The 19,806-nt window shown below is 42.6% G+C and overlaps 1 protein-coding gene across 1 annotated transcript; it reads right to left on the minus strand.

Annotated features, from left to right (window-relative positions):
* haus5 (HAUS augmin-like complex, subunit 5) lies at window positions 1–18,336 on the minus strand. Its single transcript, XM_062998792.1, has 19 exons — window positions 18,126–18,336; window positions 17,985–18,047; window positions 16,863–16,895; window positions 16,711–16,735; window positions 14,789–14,921; window positions 14,038–14,197; window positions 11,545–11,614; window positions 10,725–10,807; window positions 9,974–10,028; window positions 7,403–7,530; window positions 6,861–6,945; window positions 6,083–6,228; window positions 5,820–5,982; window positions 5,000–5,080; window positions 4,738–4,883; window positions 3,715–3,808; window positions 3,503–3,641; window positions 2,319–2,451; window positions 1–194 (listed from the first exon to the last, which is right to left on the minus strand). Exons 1-19 carry the CDS (start codon window positions 18,215–18,217, stop codon window positions 92–94), a joined length of 1,932 nt encoding a protein of 643 aa, XP_062854862.1. The 5' UTR covers window positions 18,218–18,336; the 3' UTR covers window positions 1–91.
* Between the last annotated feature and the right edge of the window lie 1,470 nt (window positions 18,337–19,806).

A 19,806-nucleotide genomic window follows, 5' to 3' on the forward strand; every position in this document is an offset into this window, starting at 1 on the left:
CGTTCTCTGTGAGTTTATTTATTTATTGATATTTTTTATTAATACAGAAAGTAAACATGAAGATACGTTCAGAAACGCCGCGTGTTCGGGTTTAAAGTCCTCTCGTAGCCAGTTTCCATCTCTGCAGCCACTGCTGGAACGTCCGTCCATCCTGCTGCAGCTCCGGGAGAGCGAACTGAGCCGGCTGCTCCCACCTACACACACACACACACACACACACACACACACACACACACACACACACACACACACACACACACGCAGGTTCATGCACTGAAAACCAAACACCAACCTAAATTCATAGGAAAATGTGTTTAATTTCACATCAGTCATTACATTTCACTCATAAATGAAATAATTAAATGAATAAATGAAGCTACGATACACAGCACAGCTACATTAAGTCAAATATAAACCTAAAACATCCAGCAAAGGTGCGTGTTTTTACCCTGGACATTTTGACTTATGCCTGGTTAACACAACATGATTTTCGCTCGGCGGCCGGTCGGCGCTAGATTTGTCGGCTCGGGAGCAACTCGGTGTTCGCTCGGCGATCGAAACTCGGCTCTCAATCGCTGTGTGTGAACTCAACAACTCGATGAGAACGCAGGATACGGTGTGAGGGGAAGCGCAGGAGAGGAGTGTAAACAGGTGGTACAGGGGCGTAATATAGTTTATATCAGAATACATCAGCACACACACACACACGTTTTACAGTATTTCTGACCTGATCGTTCTCTACAGAACACCCACGCTGCATTGCAAACAATATTTATTAACCTCCAACTCACTATAGAACAATCCCTGCTGGTCACGTTGCCAAATCCACTCAGATTCATTTATTTTCCTCTTTGATTTTACGCTGCACATCAGCGCACAAACTTTGATCTCTCGCTACTTAATGGACGTGGTATCATTAAACCCCTCGTCACTTCTCACGTGTGTCTTCGTGACGGAACGTAGTTTGTGAGAGCAGAGAAGCTCGCCTATGATTCCAGTCGGGGATAGATGGTGTAGCGTGTGACCCCCCATCACCCATCAGTCAGTGATTGTAGTGTGAAATACACACCGACCTGAAAGACTCCCGATTACAAGAGATCCAGTCGTGTAGTGAGAACTGTACAGCGACCCGACCGCTTGGAAAGTCGTGTAGTGTGAACTTCACATGAACGATTGCTAACTGAATTGCCGTAGGATGTATAAGGTGTATAAAAATTCCACATTTTTTCCTCAGGGTTCCTTTGGAGCCACGTTTATGTACGTGGTTCATTTTACATCTTACGCAAATGAGCTGAAGATTTAAGTGGGTGGAGCTACATGGTTCTCGAGGCTTTTTTTTGTAGGGCGTGAGACGAATAATTGGGGACAAATATTTCCATCTCCGTCATACAGGGTCGGAGACGCGAGGTTCGAGGCTACACTTTAGCATCACCGTCAGGCCAATCAGGCTGAGCTCGAGTGCATGAGTGGCAGGAGTGAGGGAGACGGGAGGACTACCTGTTGACCAAGTCTCATATCTGTACGACTTAAAATCGTAACAAAAATAACAGGGTTCCGGTACCTTTGGCGCTTGCACATCTAATACCCACCCGCTTACCTTCACAGACGTAGCCACTGGTCAGTAGCACAGCTGAGATTTGAACCCTGAAGAGGGGACACCCCTGTCCATCCGTTTAATAAGTCAGGGGAACTAGCAAGTCCTTCCGAGTCCTACTTTTAATGTACCGTTTTATCCTGGTCAGGGTTTTATTGATGGGTCCGGAATCACTGGACATGATGTAGTTTCACACCCTGCATACCCTGGTTTTAAAATTACTTATCATGACAACCAGCAGATGCCAAATTTACCTGGACGGCGTTTAACAGCTGCTTTTAAACCGAGCGGCTTACAACTGTGACTGTATACAGTCCAAGCAATGGACAGTTATGGGCCTTGCTCAAGGGCCAAACATTGGCAACCTGGATGATATAGGGGTCGAACCAGCGACCTTCTGTTTGCTAATCCACTACCTTAAACACAGCCATAATGCCCCTATTAACCCCTCAATGGTGTACCAAAATAGTAATGTTTCTTTACATTTCTTTGTTTCTTGGGATGAAACCAACAACAAACTACTAATATTTATTTACTAGTGTACAGAATAGTTTTAATAAGCCTCTACCAACCAGCTGAGTATTTTTAGTTTAACACACGTCCCAAACAAGATTATTTTACCCAAGACTCAAAGTAAACCCAACCAAACGGTTAAACAGACCATTACAGGGGTAACGGCAGGCAAGTCAGCCTGGCCAGACTGGTGTAAAGCACACCCACTCACCAGTGCGTGATGGCAGTGTTGACTTGGTCTGCGAAGGTCAGACCCTTGGAACATCTCTGTGTGAGCGCCTGCACACGGGGCAACAGAGTCTGCAGCAACTCGGCATCTTCTGCTTTCACACACTGCAGCAGAGCTGAAACACACACACACACACACACACACACACACACACACACACACACACACACACACACTTAAAATCACAGAAACAGGAACCACACACCGATTCTGAGAGAGTCACTGCCTGAGATTTTGAGATTGTTCTAGTTCGTAATTTAGTACAGCGGTACCCCGTAACTCGAACTCTTCAAAACCTCATCAGTGTGTGAATCTGATCTGAACCTGCATCAGTGTGGAATAAGGTTCAGATCCAGGGTTACAGCTCCACATGTTTCTGTGTTTATCTGGATTCTCCTCCCTGTTTCACTTTTAAACTTGTGTTACAGCTCCAGCTTCTGAGAAACGGTGAGAATCAGAATCAGCTTCTCCCAGAGTCTAAAACGCTTCTGGTTCAGAATAAAGCTTAACGTGGTTTAATGTAGTAAAAGAAGGAGACAGGAGCACTAAACTTCTCTTCATTATTACTGCTCATAAGTTCCTCCACTAATCACATTCCTCACTCGCTGTTTTACTACAATAAGTCACGCTAAGCTTTGTGCACCCGCCGTCACACTTCATAGGAAATAACGGCACAGCAGAGCGTGTGAATGCGCCGGTGCTGAAGGGAATACGATATTCCAACATCGAGCATCTCCACCACTAAGAAGCGTCAGGAAACAATAAAGAAGTAAAACTAAAGTGCAGCTTTTATTGTATTTTTATTGATGTGTAACTGTTAGTAATTGTATTTCAGTGTGTTTATATTAGATTTGTGTTATTTTCAGTGTTTAAGTGTCAAAAACAACCTCATTATTTTACATGAGACTAAAATATCTGCAGCTCCACGGGACCATGGACGCATTAACAGGTTCTCCAAACATCCTTATGGGGGAAAAAACACTCCCAGCACCGGCTGACGTCGAGTTTGATGGTACCGCTGTACTTGTGTCTGTCGTGTACTAAACATGGACCCCGCTACCCCACCAAAAGGCCAGTCAGGCCTCTACAAAGACATTATAGGGCCTTTGGCCATCCCTGCTCAGACATAGCCAACGGTGACCAGGATAAAATGATTTTCGGGTTACCTTGCCGACTGGGCGCTGGGAGCCGTGCTGTTCGTCTCTGCACGTGGGTTAAAGACTCAGAATGAAGCTGAAGGAGGCGCCGGAGGAAACGCAGCTGCAACCTCTGAGACGCCGTCCGAGAGAGCAGCTCCTCTGGAGCCTGAAGCACACGAACGCTCGCAGAGTTACACATGAACCGTAACCGCACCAAACATGAACTGGGTGCTTCTTACCAGGTACAGGGGGGCACAGAGACCCTGACGGATCACCTGCAGGGCTGGAGAGTTCAGCCGATACAGGGAGAGCTGATCCACCGGCACTCGCTCACTGGAACACGGAGAGGAAAGAAAGTCAACGACTGCATGAACCGTCGTCGCTCAATATACACCGCGTTTCATTACAGTACGACTAATATTAAAAATATTAATAATATTAGCATATTTACAGGTTTACATACGTCTTCTACTCAGCCAGAATGTAGTCCATTATATACCAGGGTCTTCAAAAAGTTTCCACACTCATACCAGTCATTCATGTTGAGAATGATTCGTTTCAACAGAGTCTTTCATGTCAAAAATGATTCGTTTGAACAGTCATTCTTGTTGAGAATGATTCGTTTGAACAGTCAAATATGTCAAAAATGATTCGTTTCAACAGAGTCATTCTTGTTGAGAAAGAGTCATTCAGGTCAGGAATGATTCGTTTGAACAGTCATTCATGTTGAGAACGATTCATTTCAACAGAGTCATTCATGTCAAAAATGATTCGTTTCAACAGAGTCATTCTTGTTGAGAATGATTTGTTTCAACAGAGTCATTTATGTCGAGAAAGATTCATTTCAGAGTCATTCAGGTCAGGAATGATTCGTTTGAACAGTCATTCATGTTGAGAACGATTCATTTCAACAGAGTCATTCTTGTTGAGAATGATTCGTCTGAACAGAGTTAACAATGTTGAGACTGATTGTTTAAACGTTAATGACTCTGTTCAAACGAGTCATAAAGGTCATGAATGATTCATTTGCCTAATGGGTAGAGCTTTTGGTCTATCATTCAGAAGCTTGTAGGTTCAAATCTCAGGCCGTGACCCTCTCTACTCCAGGGATGCAGTTCAATAACTGTTCCTGCACTCCTAACCCAGCTTCCAAGTACTTATACTACACACGTAGATGTATTTATGACACAGAGGCGCTTGATTTAAAGAAAATATCTCATTATTAACGGCTGTTTGATGATAACTGGGTGTGTGTAGCTCACCTGTCTATAACCCTACGGTCCAGAGCGGCGAGAAACACGGCGCTGAACAGTTTAGCCTCCTGGGACACAGAGTTACGGAGTCCATTAGAAGCTTTTATCACACCGCCGAAGTGTGGGCTGAGTTTCTCCTGCACGAACTGCTTCAACTGGGAAACAAGAGCAGACATCAGCACTGAAAACAACAGGGCGTTCAAATAAAACCACTTCCTCAGGGTTCATGCTGTGAGAGAGCAGAAGATGGAAGGATGCAGGCTGTCCGTACCTCAGAATGAAGACGAGTGAGCTCAGTCTTAAGTGTGGAGTTTCCTTTAATCAGACTCCGGATCTGTTCCTGCCTGATATCCTGCAACACACACACACACACACACCCACACACACACACCCACACACACACACACCCACACACACACACACACACACACACACCCACACACACCCACACACACACACACCCACACACACACACAGTTCTAGTAGCTCTGATTAACCTGACTAAATTAAACCGAAGTGTTTACAGCAGCAGCCACGTGTCTGATACATGACGAAGGCCTTGCTCAAGGGTCCAACAGTGGTAACCTGGCAGCAAACAAGCATCTTTCTAATGCGCTAGCCCACCTCCACCAGGATCCAAGTTCAAACCTCAGCTGTGCTATTGACCGGCCAGGCAACTATACCATCGGGTGAATCTTCTGATTCATTTGAACAGAGTCATTCACGACAACAATTATTCGTTTCAACAGTCAATGATGTCAAGAATGATTCGTTTGAAAAGAGTCATTTATGACAATAATGTTATTTATAAAAAGAACAAATCATTTAAACAGAGTCATTCATACCAAGAATGATTCGTTTGAACTGAGTCATTTATGTTGTTTTTATGTGCAGTTCATAAGTTTGGATTTATTCACATTTACAAAATAATGGATTTTATTCCTGATGGAACGACACACTGATATAAATCTGGATGATTTTAAAGAACAGAAGCTAAGGTGAGTACGATGGACATCGTGTATTTGTGACGCTAACATCATCTGGTGTTTCCTGTGCGTTGTACTGCAGGTCTCTGTGACGGGCGTACGTACCACCAGCTGTCTGAAGTCCATGATGCTCTGCCACTGCGACTGAAGGCTGCGCAGCGCCTCGCGTCTCTCTCGGTTCTGCTGCTGGAGCCGAGCGCACCGGTCCCGAACGCCGTCCCTCACCGCGGCCCGCCTCACCGCCCGCACCTCCAGCTCGAAAACACTTCTGATCCACGCGGGACACGGAGAAACAACGAGAGCGTCACTCACACGCCCACATACAGGCACGAGCTCACCAAAAAGCTGGATTCATACTGCAAACTCACCTGCTGAGGGGGTCGGCGGGATCCTGTCCTAAAAGTTTCAACTGAACCTCCTTTAGGAGGTCGCTCTGATCAGCCTGTAGCTGGCAGGATCTTTTGCGCACCTCTGCCAGCTGCATGTAACACTGCTCCACATCGTCCCAGGCGGACTAAACACACACACACACACACACACACACAGATTATTAATTCTAATGCATTATATTTAGTTGTTAAACACTGTAGATCATGTATTGTGTGTACAGGGTACATAGTCGGACTTAGTACATAGTAGAACACTAACGAAAAGCAGAAGTTGCTCATTCAGTGGTCAGTCTGGGTGTGTGCGTCAATCAAAAGTGGGAGCGGAGCTAAACACCAACATGCCTTGTGGTTCCTTTAGCATTACAGACGTTTAGATTTCTGTTTCTAGCTCCGGTAGAAAAATAACGCAGTGGCGCAGCGGTAAAACACGCTAGCACACCGGAACTGGGATCTTTAACTGGAGAGTTGTAATTTAATCTCTGCTAGCGGAGGGGATTCCTCATCACTGCTGCAGTTACGCCCTCTGCTGGCAGATCGATGGTGCTGCATTGATGTCCACATGAAACCTGGTACAGGTGAAAAGAAGCGGTCGGTGCTGCACACGTGACAGAAGGGGTGTGTGTTAGTCACGACCCTCCTTGGTCAGGAGTGGACATATGGAGCCCAATTAACCTGGACAGCTAGGGTCCATCAGGGGCCCCTGCCTAAGATAATCATGACAACAACAGACACTTCCGGTCTCAACATTTCCAGTCACCTGTAACAGAGTGCGAACCGGTGGCAGATCGTCCCTCCCGTCATCCACAGACACATCCAGCAGGTGATTACTGTCATAACGGAATCTACGAGAGACAGACAGACAGGATATATCCATTTCTATACAATAATGCGCACACACACGCGCGCACACAGAGTTAAGAGCTTATATTACAGCATTTTGCAGACAACTGAGGCAATTGAGGGTTAAGGGTCTTACTCAGGGGCCCAATAGTGGCAACTGTGGGGCAGTGATGGGGCTCCCTAGTCAAGGGTCTTAACCACTAAGCTGCGATGTCCTTTACTTTACTGAACTCAAACCTCAGAGGTCAACAAACCATCAGATAATTCTACACCAGGATCGTTTCTTCCAGGATCCTCTGCACATTCACACAATGCCCAAAAGTTACATACTGAGATAATAATGAGAGCAGCGTTAGGATCCGTACCGAATTTAGTATTCAGACCAGATACTGTAAATAATGTTGAGCAAAGTTTACATCATTTAACTCTCAACACCTTTTTAATTTAATATCTTGTTACCCGAGTGAAGATACGTCCTGTTCCACATCGAGAGCAGCCGTCTTCTCCTCCAGCGCCACCTGCTGTTTGTTGGCCAGAGTCTGCAGAGCTAAAAGGACCTGATTTGGTGGGTGAACATGCAAAACATCCTGAAAGAAACAAGAAATTAAAATAGTCACTGCCAGAACATGAAACAGACCAGAGCACATAATCACACAATCATCAGGTTAAAAGCTGAAGCTAAATTCTCTGATAAGAATGATTCACGCCACTGCCAGTCCTGGATGGAGTATAAAATATTGATTATTTACTCTTGATCTGTTTGTTTGTTTGTGTTTAACGCCGTATCAGCACGTTCAGGCTATTTATACGGCAGAACACAGGTTGTATCTTAAGTGTAACTCTTGATCTGCTCTCGATATAAAACGATGTCAAAGAAAACACGGGGGGTCTCATAACTGTTACAGCATCAACAGCATACAGATTCCAACGTAAATACTAAACGTGTAAAATAAATAATATATCAGTTTTAACATCAGTGGTACAAAGGTCAGCAACAAACGCTCACACTGGTGTCCAATTTAACGGAAACTGCAGCAGTTCAAGGTAAAACAGAACCACTGATCCACAAGCGAACAGCTCATCATCTGTAAGCAGCTCAACTAACCCTGCAATTCAAAACTGACACCTTAAAATGGAGAGTAATCATAATAATCATAATAACAAAATTATATTGTTTAGATTATTAATAATAATAATAACATAACAATAAGGTTAATACCAATAATAATAGTAGTAATAATATTAATAATAATTAACAATAATACTAACATAATAATAATGATAATAATAATTAAACAGATGATAATAGTAATATTAATAACAATAATCATAATAAAATTATATATATATATATATACAGTGTATCACAAAAGTGAGTACACCCCTCACATTTCTGCAAATATTTTATTATATCTTTTCATGGGACAACACTATAGACATGAAACTTGGATATAACTTAGAGTAGTCAGTGTACAGCTTGTATAGCAGTGTAGATTTACTGTCTTCTGAAAATAACTCAACACACAGCCATTAATGTCTAAATAGCTGCAACATAAGTGAGTACACCCCACAGTGAACATGTCCAAATTGTGCCCAAAGTGTCAATATTTTGTGTGACCACCATTATTATCCAGCACTGCCTTAACCCTCCTGGGCATGGAATTCACCAGAGCTGCACAGGTTGCTACTGGAATCCTCTTCCACTCCTCCATGATGACAGTTTTCGAAGGGAGGGGATCATGCTCTGTTTCAGAATGTCACAGTACATGTTGGAATTCATGTTTCCCTCAATGAACTGCAGCTCCCCAGTGCCAGCAACACTCATGCAGCCCAAGACCATGATGCTACCACCACCATGCTTGACTGTAGGCAAGATACAGTTGTCTTGGTACTTCTCACCAGGGCGCCGCCACACATGCTGGACACCATCTGAGCCAAACAAGTTTATCTTGGTCTCGTCAGACCACAGGGCATTCCAGTAATCCATGTTCTTGGACTGCTTGTCTTCAGCAAACTGTTTGCGGGCTTTCTTGTGCGTCAGCTTCCTTCTGGGATGACGCCCATGCAGACCGAGTCGATGCAGTGTGCGGCGTATGGTCTGAGCACTGACAGGCTGACCTCCCACGTCTTCAACCTCTGCAGCAATGCTGGCAGCACTCATGTGTCTATTTTTTAAAGCCAACCTCTGGATATGACGCCGAACACGTGGACTCGACTTCTTCGGTCGACCCTGGCGAAGCCTGTTCCGAGTGGAACCTGTCCTGGAAAACCGCTGTATGACCTTGGCCACCATGCTGTAGCTCAGTTTCAGGGTGTTAGCAATCTTCTTATAGCCCAGGCCATCTTTGTGGAGAGCAACAATTCTATTTCTCACATCCTCAGAGAGTTCTTTGCCATGAGGTGCCATGTTGAATATCCAGTGGCCAGTATGAGAGAATTGTACCCAAAACACCAAATTTAACAGCCCTGCTCCCCATTTACACCTGGGACCTTGACACACGACACCAGGGAGGGACAACGACACATTTGGGCACAATTTGGACATGTTCACTGTGGGGTGTACTCACTTATGTTGCAGCTATTTAGACATTAATGGCTGTGTGTTGAGTTATTTTCAGAAGACAGTAAATCTACACTGCTATACAAGCTGTACACTGACTACTCTAAGTTATATCCAAGTTTCATGTCTATAGTGTTGTCCCATGAAAAGATATAATGAAATATTTGCAGAAATGTGAGGGGTGTACTCACTTTTGTGATACACTGTATATAATTATCAATAATAACAATAATATATAAAAATATAATAATTGTAATGTAACTAATAATTATAATAAAAAATTATCAATAAAAATAAAATAATAATAATAATAATAATGACAACAAATATAAAATCATAAAAATAATTGTTTTTTTGGGGTTTTTTTAAAAAGTAAAAATACCTAAACAAAGCAAAGGAAGAGAAACAAACAAAAACTTTAAAAAAAAAACATTAGTCTGGAACACACACACACACACACACACACCTACCTGAACTGCACTGAGCCAGTGCTGATACACTGAATTCCTCTGATCAGGAGTAAATCTGCAGAAAGAGAAAAGAATCAATACCTTTAAGTTAAATAAGAAGCAAAAGTAAAAGATTTAGTTCGTCTATCTTTTCTTTATTTAAAGTATTGGTAATACCAAGTCCAATTTAGTCATACTACAGATCTGTTAAGTTTTTTATATGACACTACGTTTTTTTACTTTATTTTATTCTATTCAATTACATACTGTGTACAACATCACTTGTGTACTTTAATACTTTTTGCTTTAATGTACCTGGAGCTGCTGTAATCTATCTATCTATCTATCTATCTATCTATCTATCTATCTATCTATCTATCTATCTATCTATCTATCTATCTATCTATCTATCTATCTATCTATCTATCTATCTATCTATCTATCTATCTATCTATCTATCTATCTATCTATCTATCTATCTATCTATCTATCTATCTATCTATCTCCCATTGCAATTCCTCTGCCACCACATGACACCCCCTGATAATGGAGATCAGTGCATGGCACTCCGTGCACTATACGAATCTCTGTATGAACCCTGGTGCAGGTGAATAGAAGTGGTAAGTACTGCACACGTGTCGGAGGGGGCGTGTGTTAGACACACCCCTCCTCGGTCAGGAGTGGAGGTGAAATACCATCGGGGAACTGGATATGACTACATCTGATATAAAGAATCAGTAATTTTGCAGTACTGGTGGTAACAGCTACTCACTCGGAGGGGCCGGATTTTAAGGTGCTTTCCTGCAGAGACTTGAAGAACAGAACTCGCTCCCTACACAGCTCCCGAACGTCCCTCTGAGGAGATGAAATAAAACAGACACATTTCCCATCATCCTACACTCCCGAGAAGAGGGCGTGTCTAAATGCTCAGCTCCATTAAAATGCTCCTACTGAGGCGCCTTAATTCTGAGTGATGATCTGACTGAATGACGAGGGAGCGTCCGACGCCTCCTCAGCGCCGAAGATCAATCCCAGCATTCAGTGCGGCACGACTTTACTCACAAAAACTACAAACATGCTGGACGGATCAATGCGGAGCAACCAACAGAGTTCCTTTCACATGTAAATAAATTCTGGTTGATGTGTAATCTGTATAAAGGTGTGATTATACCAGTGTGGGTTTATCTGTAAATTGGGGCGTCAGGGAGAGTTGAAGCGTTTTTGTATAATCAGTGTAATCTCTGTATAAGTAGAGCGTCTAAATAATCTGAATCCTCTCTACTGAGGAGCTGATCAGGTAGGTAGGGGGAGCAGGGAGGGTCACCAGGTCCTCACACAGACCCACAGCACCACAGCACCGTCATTTCAGCCGCACCAACACACACCTCATTGAAAGCATCCTTATGAGGGCAGCGGTAGCTTAATGGTTAAGGTTCTAGACAAGTAATAATTAGGATACCGGTTCAAGTCCCACCATCACCAGGTTCCCCCCTGTTGTTACCTCTCAGTCATAACTGAGTCGCTTTGGATAAAAGCTATGAACGTAAACGTAAGTATGCAGCTGCTCCACAATGGAACAGAGCAGAAAGTACCAGAACCAGGGGCTCTGCAGCTGGGCCACTCTCCTCACCACTCCCGAACACCAGCTTCACCTCTGCTTTCCTGCAAAGAAACAAAAGGCTGCGTTTAAACAAAGCCATCACACACGCGTCATGTTTTTACATACAGCAAAGCCATTTAACATTACAACTAACCAACGATGTGGAAAAATCAATTCTATTTTATTTCTATTTAGCACGAGGGGGAAAATTGGTTCATTCTGCTTCCAAAATGTTAATCACTATTTATTATTATAATGTGAACACAAAGTGCTGATCCTGCATTCAAGTCTTCATCGTCTATTTAATTTAAATTAAATTTTTCCTTTTGCATAGAGTTTCTGCAGAGATATTTTTTATACAGTGGTGAACCATGACTCTTAAAGCTCGGCCCTCTCAAAAACAAGCTCTATCATTCCAGCCTAAACGCTGCCACATCACCCCACTGCTGCGTTCTTTCACTGGCTTCCTGTAGCTGCACGCATTCTACCTTCGAGGTCTAATAAAACCCTGCACTGTCTCGCTCGACTTGATCCTCCATCCAGAACTCGAGGCAGACGAGCATCAAGGCTCTTCTCTGTACTGGCACCCAAGTGGTGGAACGAGCTTCCTCTGTCTGTCCGAACTTCTGAACGATTAAAAACCTTCATCATTTCTTTACTAAACACTTAAGCTGACCTGCACTTACTTACTAACTAAATCTTATTCATTAATCAAAAATTCTAACAGGGTTTCAGCAGATTTATATTCTTTGACTGGTGTCTACTTAAACTAGAGGATGGTGATGTTCACTATGGAAGCACTTCTGTAAGTCGCTCTGGATAAGAGCGTCTGCTAAATGCAGACAATGTAAATCTATTATCAAGCCCTCTTAGAACGTAAAGACGGCCTGACGTTATCTCTAATGCCAACACAGGTTGAATTATGCCGAAGTGTGTTTGGATTTTAATGCCACGTTTATGGCATGATGGGTATCATGTTCGAGTCTGCTTATTGTGTCTTGTCTTTACATTTTGGGTCCATTTTATATTTTCATTTTTATGGCTGTGAGGAAGGTTGGACTCGATCTTTGCGTCATCCTTGGTGTGTCCTTGGATTAAAGTTGATATTTGGGTGTATTTGATGTAGTTTGTGGTCTGCGTGTGCCATTCAGTTTGCCATCGTTCCTTGATGTAGGTATTTATCGGTGTTTTTTTATCTGCCGGAGGGAATTTTGATGTTTGTTGTATTTATTCTTGTCTTTTACTCTGGCTAGCGAACCCACTATGTCCTGGAATCCAGCACATCCTTATGACGTAGTTCAGGTCTGTTAGTTTGTTAATAGTTGTAATAGTTGTAATAGTTGTATACTACTGATTAGAGATGGACCGATCTGGGTTTTTGGCACCGATTCCGATCTCCGATCTCCTTTCAGGGTTGCAAATTTAGCAGTAAATAAAGTACATCAAACAATTATTTTTTTACCCACAGGAGACATATTTCATTAGTCTAACTGACCACACACACACACGCAGGTTTAATGTTATCCAGTTCAGTCTGAAAAAACCTTAAAAAGAGCCTCACAGTGAAGATAAACCGGAGCAGCGTGCGTGTGTGTGTGTGTGTGTGTGTGTGTGTGTGTGTGTGCCTTTAAGAGAAATTATCTGTTCACTGTATCGCTTAAAGTGATTCACGAGTCGATTCATTTTCAAGTTTCTCTTCTCAGTTATCTCTCTTGCCTCTGATTGGCTCTGTAACGTTTTCTGTTCTCATCTACATCACAAGTAAGAACCGCTCACGATTTACCAAAGTGAACCAGGAGTTTATATAACGTGCTGATAGAATCCACTCAGATGTGACCGGGTCGAATTATCTTTTTAAAGTAAATATTACAATCAGCAAAATTGCATCGTATGTATGATGCACAACGTTAATGATGTTATTTTAGGTCATGAAGAGCTTTCACGATGGTTTCTGTACGATTGTTGATGAATGGTGATGTGATGGTTGGTGCTTCGTAGCTCAAAGTCTGGATCAATCCACTGAGCTGTTAACTTAACGTGATCTTTATATATCACACCATCGGATCGGCTACTTTTAGGAAATATCGACCGATCGCCGATAGCATATTTTGATTAAAAATCGGCGATACCGATTCATAGCCGATCGATCGTCCCATCTCTACTACTGATGACTGGGTGGTCTGGCGTGCATGGGCTTCTATGGTGTGTGAAATATAATTAGAAATGATCCATATCTCGGATTAATATCAGTACTTTGAATATCTTAGACCTTGTCTGAGGGTCTTAGAGGGCCCTGAAGGTTTTTGCTCATGACTCTCCTCGGTCAGGAGTGGAAGTCGGCAGAAATACCATCAGATTTCAAATGGATAAAAATGCAAAGAACTTTGACTATATGATCAGCTCGATGTGTGTGTCCAGACAACTGGATCATTGTGTTTTTATGACCCTTGTGTGTGTGTGTGTGTGTGTGTGTGTGTGTATGTACTTAGCCAGCTGTTCTAGCACATGCCGCTGGTTGCTGGTGGTGTGTGTGTAGCGTGTGAGAGCTTCTCTCTCTTCTGCACTGCGCAGCCTGAATGATTCCAGCAGCAGCACCCTCAGCCGGCTCTCCTCATACTGAACACACTGCCTGTTCACGTTCTGCTCTAAATCACACACACACACACACACACACACACACACACACACACACAGAACAAATACAGTCAGTTCAGATGCTGGGGGTGTGTTTGTTTCTCTGTCCAATGCATGTAAACGTATCATAGAAAACGATTTACAGTCTGATAGCACAAGTGGTTCAATAAGTTTCTGCACTTCAACTCTATTTATTAAGAATTATAAAAACAAACTGTCACTCTTCTGATGCATTTTTCCAGCGTCGTACCGACTTTTTAATACCATCAGCAATAAATAATGTTTTTGGTTGAGCTCGTGATGCGCCGCTGCTTTCACATCATCATCACATGAAAATCTTCTTCCCCTTAAAGCTTCTATTAGCCTCCAAACAGGTGGAAATCAGATGGAGCTAAATGAGGACTATAAGCGTCTCTCAGTCTCTCACACACGAGCAATTATTACTCCTCCCTCCTACCCTCACCCCTTTGTCTATCTATCTATCTGTCTGTCTGTCTGGCTATCTGTCTGGCTATCTGTCTGTCTATCTATCTATCTAAAGTGTCTGTCTATCTGTCTGTCTATGTATCTGTATCTATCTGTCTGTCTACCTAAATCCTTACCTTTGTTGGCGAGCTGCTCCTCCGCTGTGCTGATTTTCTGGTCTATGTGACTGAGCTCAGTCTGCAGCTCTGCGATCTCCCGCTGTAACTCCACACGCTGAGCATCTTTGTTCTGACCCTCCACCTGCTTCAGCTTCACACAAAACACACCACCAGCAGCCTGGATTAACCCAACACTGTCCATCGCTTTAAAAAAATCCCAAAAGTGTATACTCTATATACATATATACAGTGTATCACAAAAGTGAGTACACCCCTCACATTTCTGCAGATATTTAAGTATATCTTTTCATGGGACAACACTGACAAAATGACACTTTGACACAATGAAAAGTAGTCTGTGTGCAGCTTATATAACAGTGTAAATTTATTCTTCCCTCAAAATAACTCAATATGCAGCCATTAATGTCTAAACCACCGGCAACAAAAGTGAGTACACCCCTTAGTGAAAGTTCCTGAAGTGTCAATATTTTTTGTGGCCACCATTATTTCCCAGAACTGCCTTAACTCTCCTGGGCATGGAGTTTACCAGAGCTTCACAGGTTGCCACTGGAATGCTTTTCCACTCCTCCATGACGACATCACGGAGCTGGCGGATATTCGAGACTTTGCGCTCCTCCACCTTCCGCTTGAGGATGCGCCAAAGATGTTCTATTGGGTTTAGGTCTGGAGACATGCTTGGCCAGTCCATCACCTTTACCCTCAGCCTCTTCAATAAAGCAGTGGTCGTCTTAGAGGTGTGTTTGGGGTCATTATCATGCTGGAACACTGCCCTGCGACCCAGTTTCCGGAGGGAGGGGATCATGCTCTGCTTCAGTATTTCACAGTACATATTGGAGTTCATGTGTCCCTCAATGAAATGTAACTCCCCAACACCTGCTGCACTCATGCAGCCCCAGACCATGGCATTCCCACCACCATGCTTGACTGTAGGCATGACGCACTTATCTTTGTACTCCTCACCTGATTGCCGCCACACATGCTTGAGACCATCTGAACCAAACAAATTAATCTTGGTCTCATCAGACCATAGGACATGGTTCCAGTAATCCATGTCCTTTGTTGACATGTCTTCAGCTAACTGTTTGCGGGCTTTCTTGTGTAGAGACTTCAGAAGAGGCTTCCTTCTGGGGTGACAGCCATGCAGACCAATTTGATGTAGTGTGCGGCGTATGGTCTGAGCACTGACAGGCTGACCCCCCACCTTTTCAATCTCTGCAGCAATGCTGACAGCACTCCTGCGCCTATCTTTCAAAGACAGCAGTTGGATGTGACGCTGAGCACGTGCACTCAGCTTCTTTGGACGACCAACGCGAGGTCTGTTCTGAGTGGACCCTGCTCTTTTAAAACGCTGGATGATCTTGGCCACTGTGCTGCAGCTTAGTTTCAGGGTGTTGGCAATCTTCTTGTAGCCTTGGCCATCTTCATGTAGCGCAACAATTCGTCTTTTAAGATCCTCAGAGAGTTCTTTGCCATGAGGTGCCATGTTGGAACTTTCAGTGACCAGTATGAGAGAGTGTGAGAGCTGTACTACTAAATTGAACACACCTGCTCCCTATGCACACCTGAGACCTAGTAACACTAACAAATCACATGACATTTTGGAGGGAAAATGACAAGCAGTGCTCAATTTGGACATTTAGGGGTGTAGTCTCTTAGGGGTGTACTCACTTTTGTTGCCGGTGGTTTAGACATGAATGGCTGTATATTGAGTTATTTTGAGGGAAGAATAAATTGACACTGTTATATAAGCTGCACACAGACTACTTTTCATTGTGTCAAAGTGTCATTTTGTCAGTGTTGTCCCATGAAAAGATATACTTAAATATCTGCAGAAATGTGAGGGGTGTACTCACTTTTGTGATACACTGTATATATATATATATATATATACACGGTATATATATATTTTCCACACTTACCTCCTTATCCTGTAGGATTTTGTACCTTGAGAGTAAAAAGGTGAAGGAAATACTAATACACATTTTGTTTTGGTTATCACAAAAGCACATCGTCAAGGTGCAAATTAGATTCTGTGACACTTTCTGTACACAGACTAAAAGCAAAAGGATACCACTGGAGATTCCCACGCATCACTCGCACATTCCTGTACAGAAAAAGACATCACAAGTTTATACATTTGTAAAATTAAGGCATGGTACATGCTTCTGAATCGCCTCAAATATGTAGACAAGCTCGTAAAGCTCGTGGGATGTGCTATATTCGCCCTGAACACCTTAACATCCTAAAATTTCATTAACCATCATTGTTGTGAAACAGAAAACTGAGAAAGGCCATCATCATCATCATCATCATCATCATCATCTCAGATCCCACACACCCACCAGATCATGAGTATCTTACTCTGGTTTACTACAGCCTTACCCTATTCCCCCAAAAATATTCCAGCACCCAACAAACATATAAAACAGGGAAATTATACCATGTTTTAAAAGAAACACAATGGTGTAAAGAGTGCCATATCTAGACCCCTGAGCAGTGGGGAAATAACATGCTCTGACCATATTTCATTTGTTTGGAAGAAGCTACAAGGATTTATAATTGCATGTGCATCAGTATGATGGAAGTAAATTTTAAGTACAATTTTAGTCAGTCATCTGAAGAGTACGAACTTAAATATTTGTCTTTGGACTCTCGGAGGAAACCGGAGCTCCCGGTGGAAATCCACACAGACACGGGGAGAACATGCAAACTCCACACAGAAAGGACCCAGACTATTCCACCTGGGAATCGAACCCAGGACCTTCTCGCTGTGAGGCGACAGTGCTACCCACCGAGCCAAACAAACACTAACTGTGATCAGAATGTGAAGATTTTTGTGAGTGGTAGCTCAGTGGTTAAGGTACTGGACTAGTAACCTAAAGGTTGCTGGTTCAAGCCCCACTACTAGCAGGTTGCCACTGTTGGGCCCCTGAGCAAGGCCCTTAACTCTTAAAAAATGTAAATGTCAGGACATTTGACCAGGAGTGTTCAACCTTTATTATTAACTACGTAGTCCATTTTCTCTGGTGTTTTCCACCTCATACATTTAGAGGGAATTCAACAGAGTTTATTTAAATATATGCCATTACAATTATTGAGTCTTTTCTGCTATAAATGATTCATATGTCAGTACTGTTATGAGTTTCCGATATTTTGTCCACCTCCTATAGTGCATCAGTGATTGTAGACTTACTTCTCATGGTAAATATGCTGTATGACATATTTCCAAATAGAGGCTCCTGCACCAACACATAACCTATTAAAAAACATATATTTTAGAAAGAATACTTAGTAAATCTCGTGTTTATTTATTAATTTAAGCGATTTTACTCACGTTTTGATGTAGCTGTCGTGTGGGAGTTTGTGAGCAGGCAGATCCAGCTCTTCTGTCGCCCAACGCTTTACCTCATGAAGCAAACTGCCCATTTTCTTTTACAGAATTAACTTAATAAATAATAGAATTGTTAGTGTGTGTTTTGTTCTGTGTAACCATTTAAGATCAAAACGCTGCGGATAGTAAACAATCCAGAATGAGTTCATGCACGACGCCTTTTCCCTACCTCTATTAAGTCTAATCCCGCCTCCTGCTCCGAAATACAAGCCTTTTAGCCAATCATATAACAGAACGCGCCCATCTTAACCAATCATAAATAACTATGTCTGAAAATGGGTAGGAAAAACTCACTGATACATGCTAACCAAGCTAACCTTTGTAATAGCTCATATTAGTCAATATTTTTCACAAAATTCAGAAATTGTATCGTATTTCTTTAAAAAAAAGCATGTTTATTGAATATGTGACATAATGTAAAGAAGCGAAAATTTACTTTTAGATTTTGTCCGTTTGTCTAGTTTAAATTTTGCCTCCTTTTCCAGGGTTACCGTATAATTTGTAAAAATGCGCACAGCAAACTCACTACGCCTTTGCATTCCATCCTCGCAAACGAAGTTACATTAATGTAATTCATTTAAGTTTGTGAATTAGGTGAGTTTATTTCTACTTTAAATTTCGATTTTTTTTTTTCCCCCCAATAAAATAATTTAACATCCTACTATTGAGCGATTCACCTTTTAAACGGAGACTGCGTTGATAATACGTACATTACGGTAGCTCTCACACCCCATCACAGCGACCTTTATAGTTTCACTGGAACTTTTTACTATTTTGACAACTAATGTTAAATCAAATTTCATTTATTCATTTCGATTAACCACTTTATTAAGATCAGGGTCGCAGTTAGTACTGGCGCCACCTATAATAACTCAAAACCAGGAATACACCATGAACAGGGCGCCTTCACAAAGCAATACAAACTGCATGCACCATTACTCAGTCACATCAATGAGCAGTTTAGAGAAGCAAATCCCCCTACTGCATGACTTTAGGAGGTGATATAAAACTGGAATTCTCAAAGAAAACATGCTGATACGTGGAGAACATGTCAAACTTCTCAGACATCAACCAAATACAAGATTTAACATTCAAACCCATGTCCTAGTGTTGTTGTACGTTACCCTCTGTGGATCTTAATTGAGTTTTTTGACATTTAGTGAGTCCTGGTTCTTTTCCCCCAATTTAATTTTTATGTTTTACCACTGTTTTATTCTGGTCGGGGTCGCAGTGGGTTTGGTTTCCCCGGAATCACTGGACAGGGCGCTGGACCATCGCAGGCCTCACCCATCCTACTTTCCTCGATCACGCCAACCAGCCGATAGCAACGCTGCAGATTCGAACCCTACGACCCACAACTTTACTCCACGCCACCCACAACTATGATAGGAAAACTGATGAGAAACACTGACAGATCCTAACAAAGCCAGTGAGTGGAAAGTGTGTATTTATCATTTTGACATCAGTATACTGGGGGGCATTTTGAGCATCTGAATACGTTTGTATATTGTGATTACGGCCCTGTACCTACAAATATGGCACCCTGACGTCGTCGTCGTCGTCTAAACACGCTGACATGAGTCTTTGTAAGAATTCGCCGCCGACGGGTGTAAAGGTGCAGTCA

Source organism: Trichomycterus rosablanca, chromosome 7 (assembly GCF_030014385.1).
Source record: "Trichomycterus rosablanca isolate fTriRos1 chromosome 7, fTriRos1.hap1, whole genome shotgun sequence".
Lineage (NCBI taxonomy): Eukaryota > Metazoa > Chordata > Actinopteri > Siluriformes > Trichomycteridae > Trichomycterus > Trichomycterus rosablanca.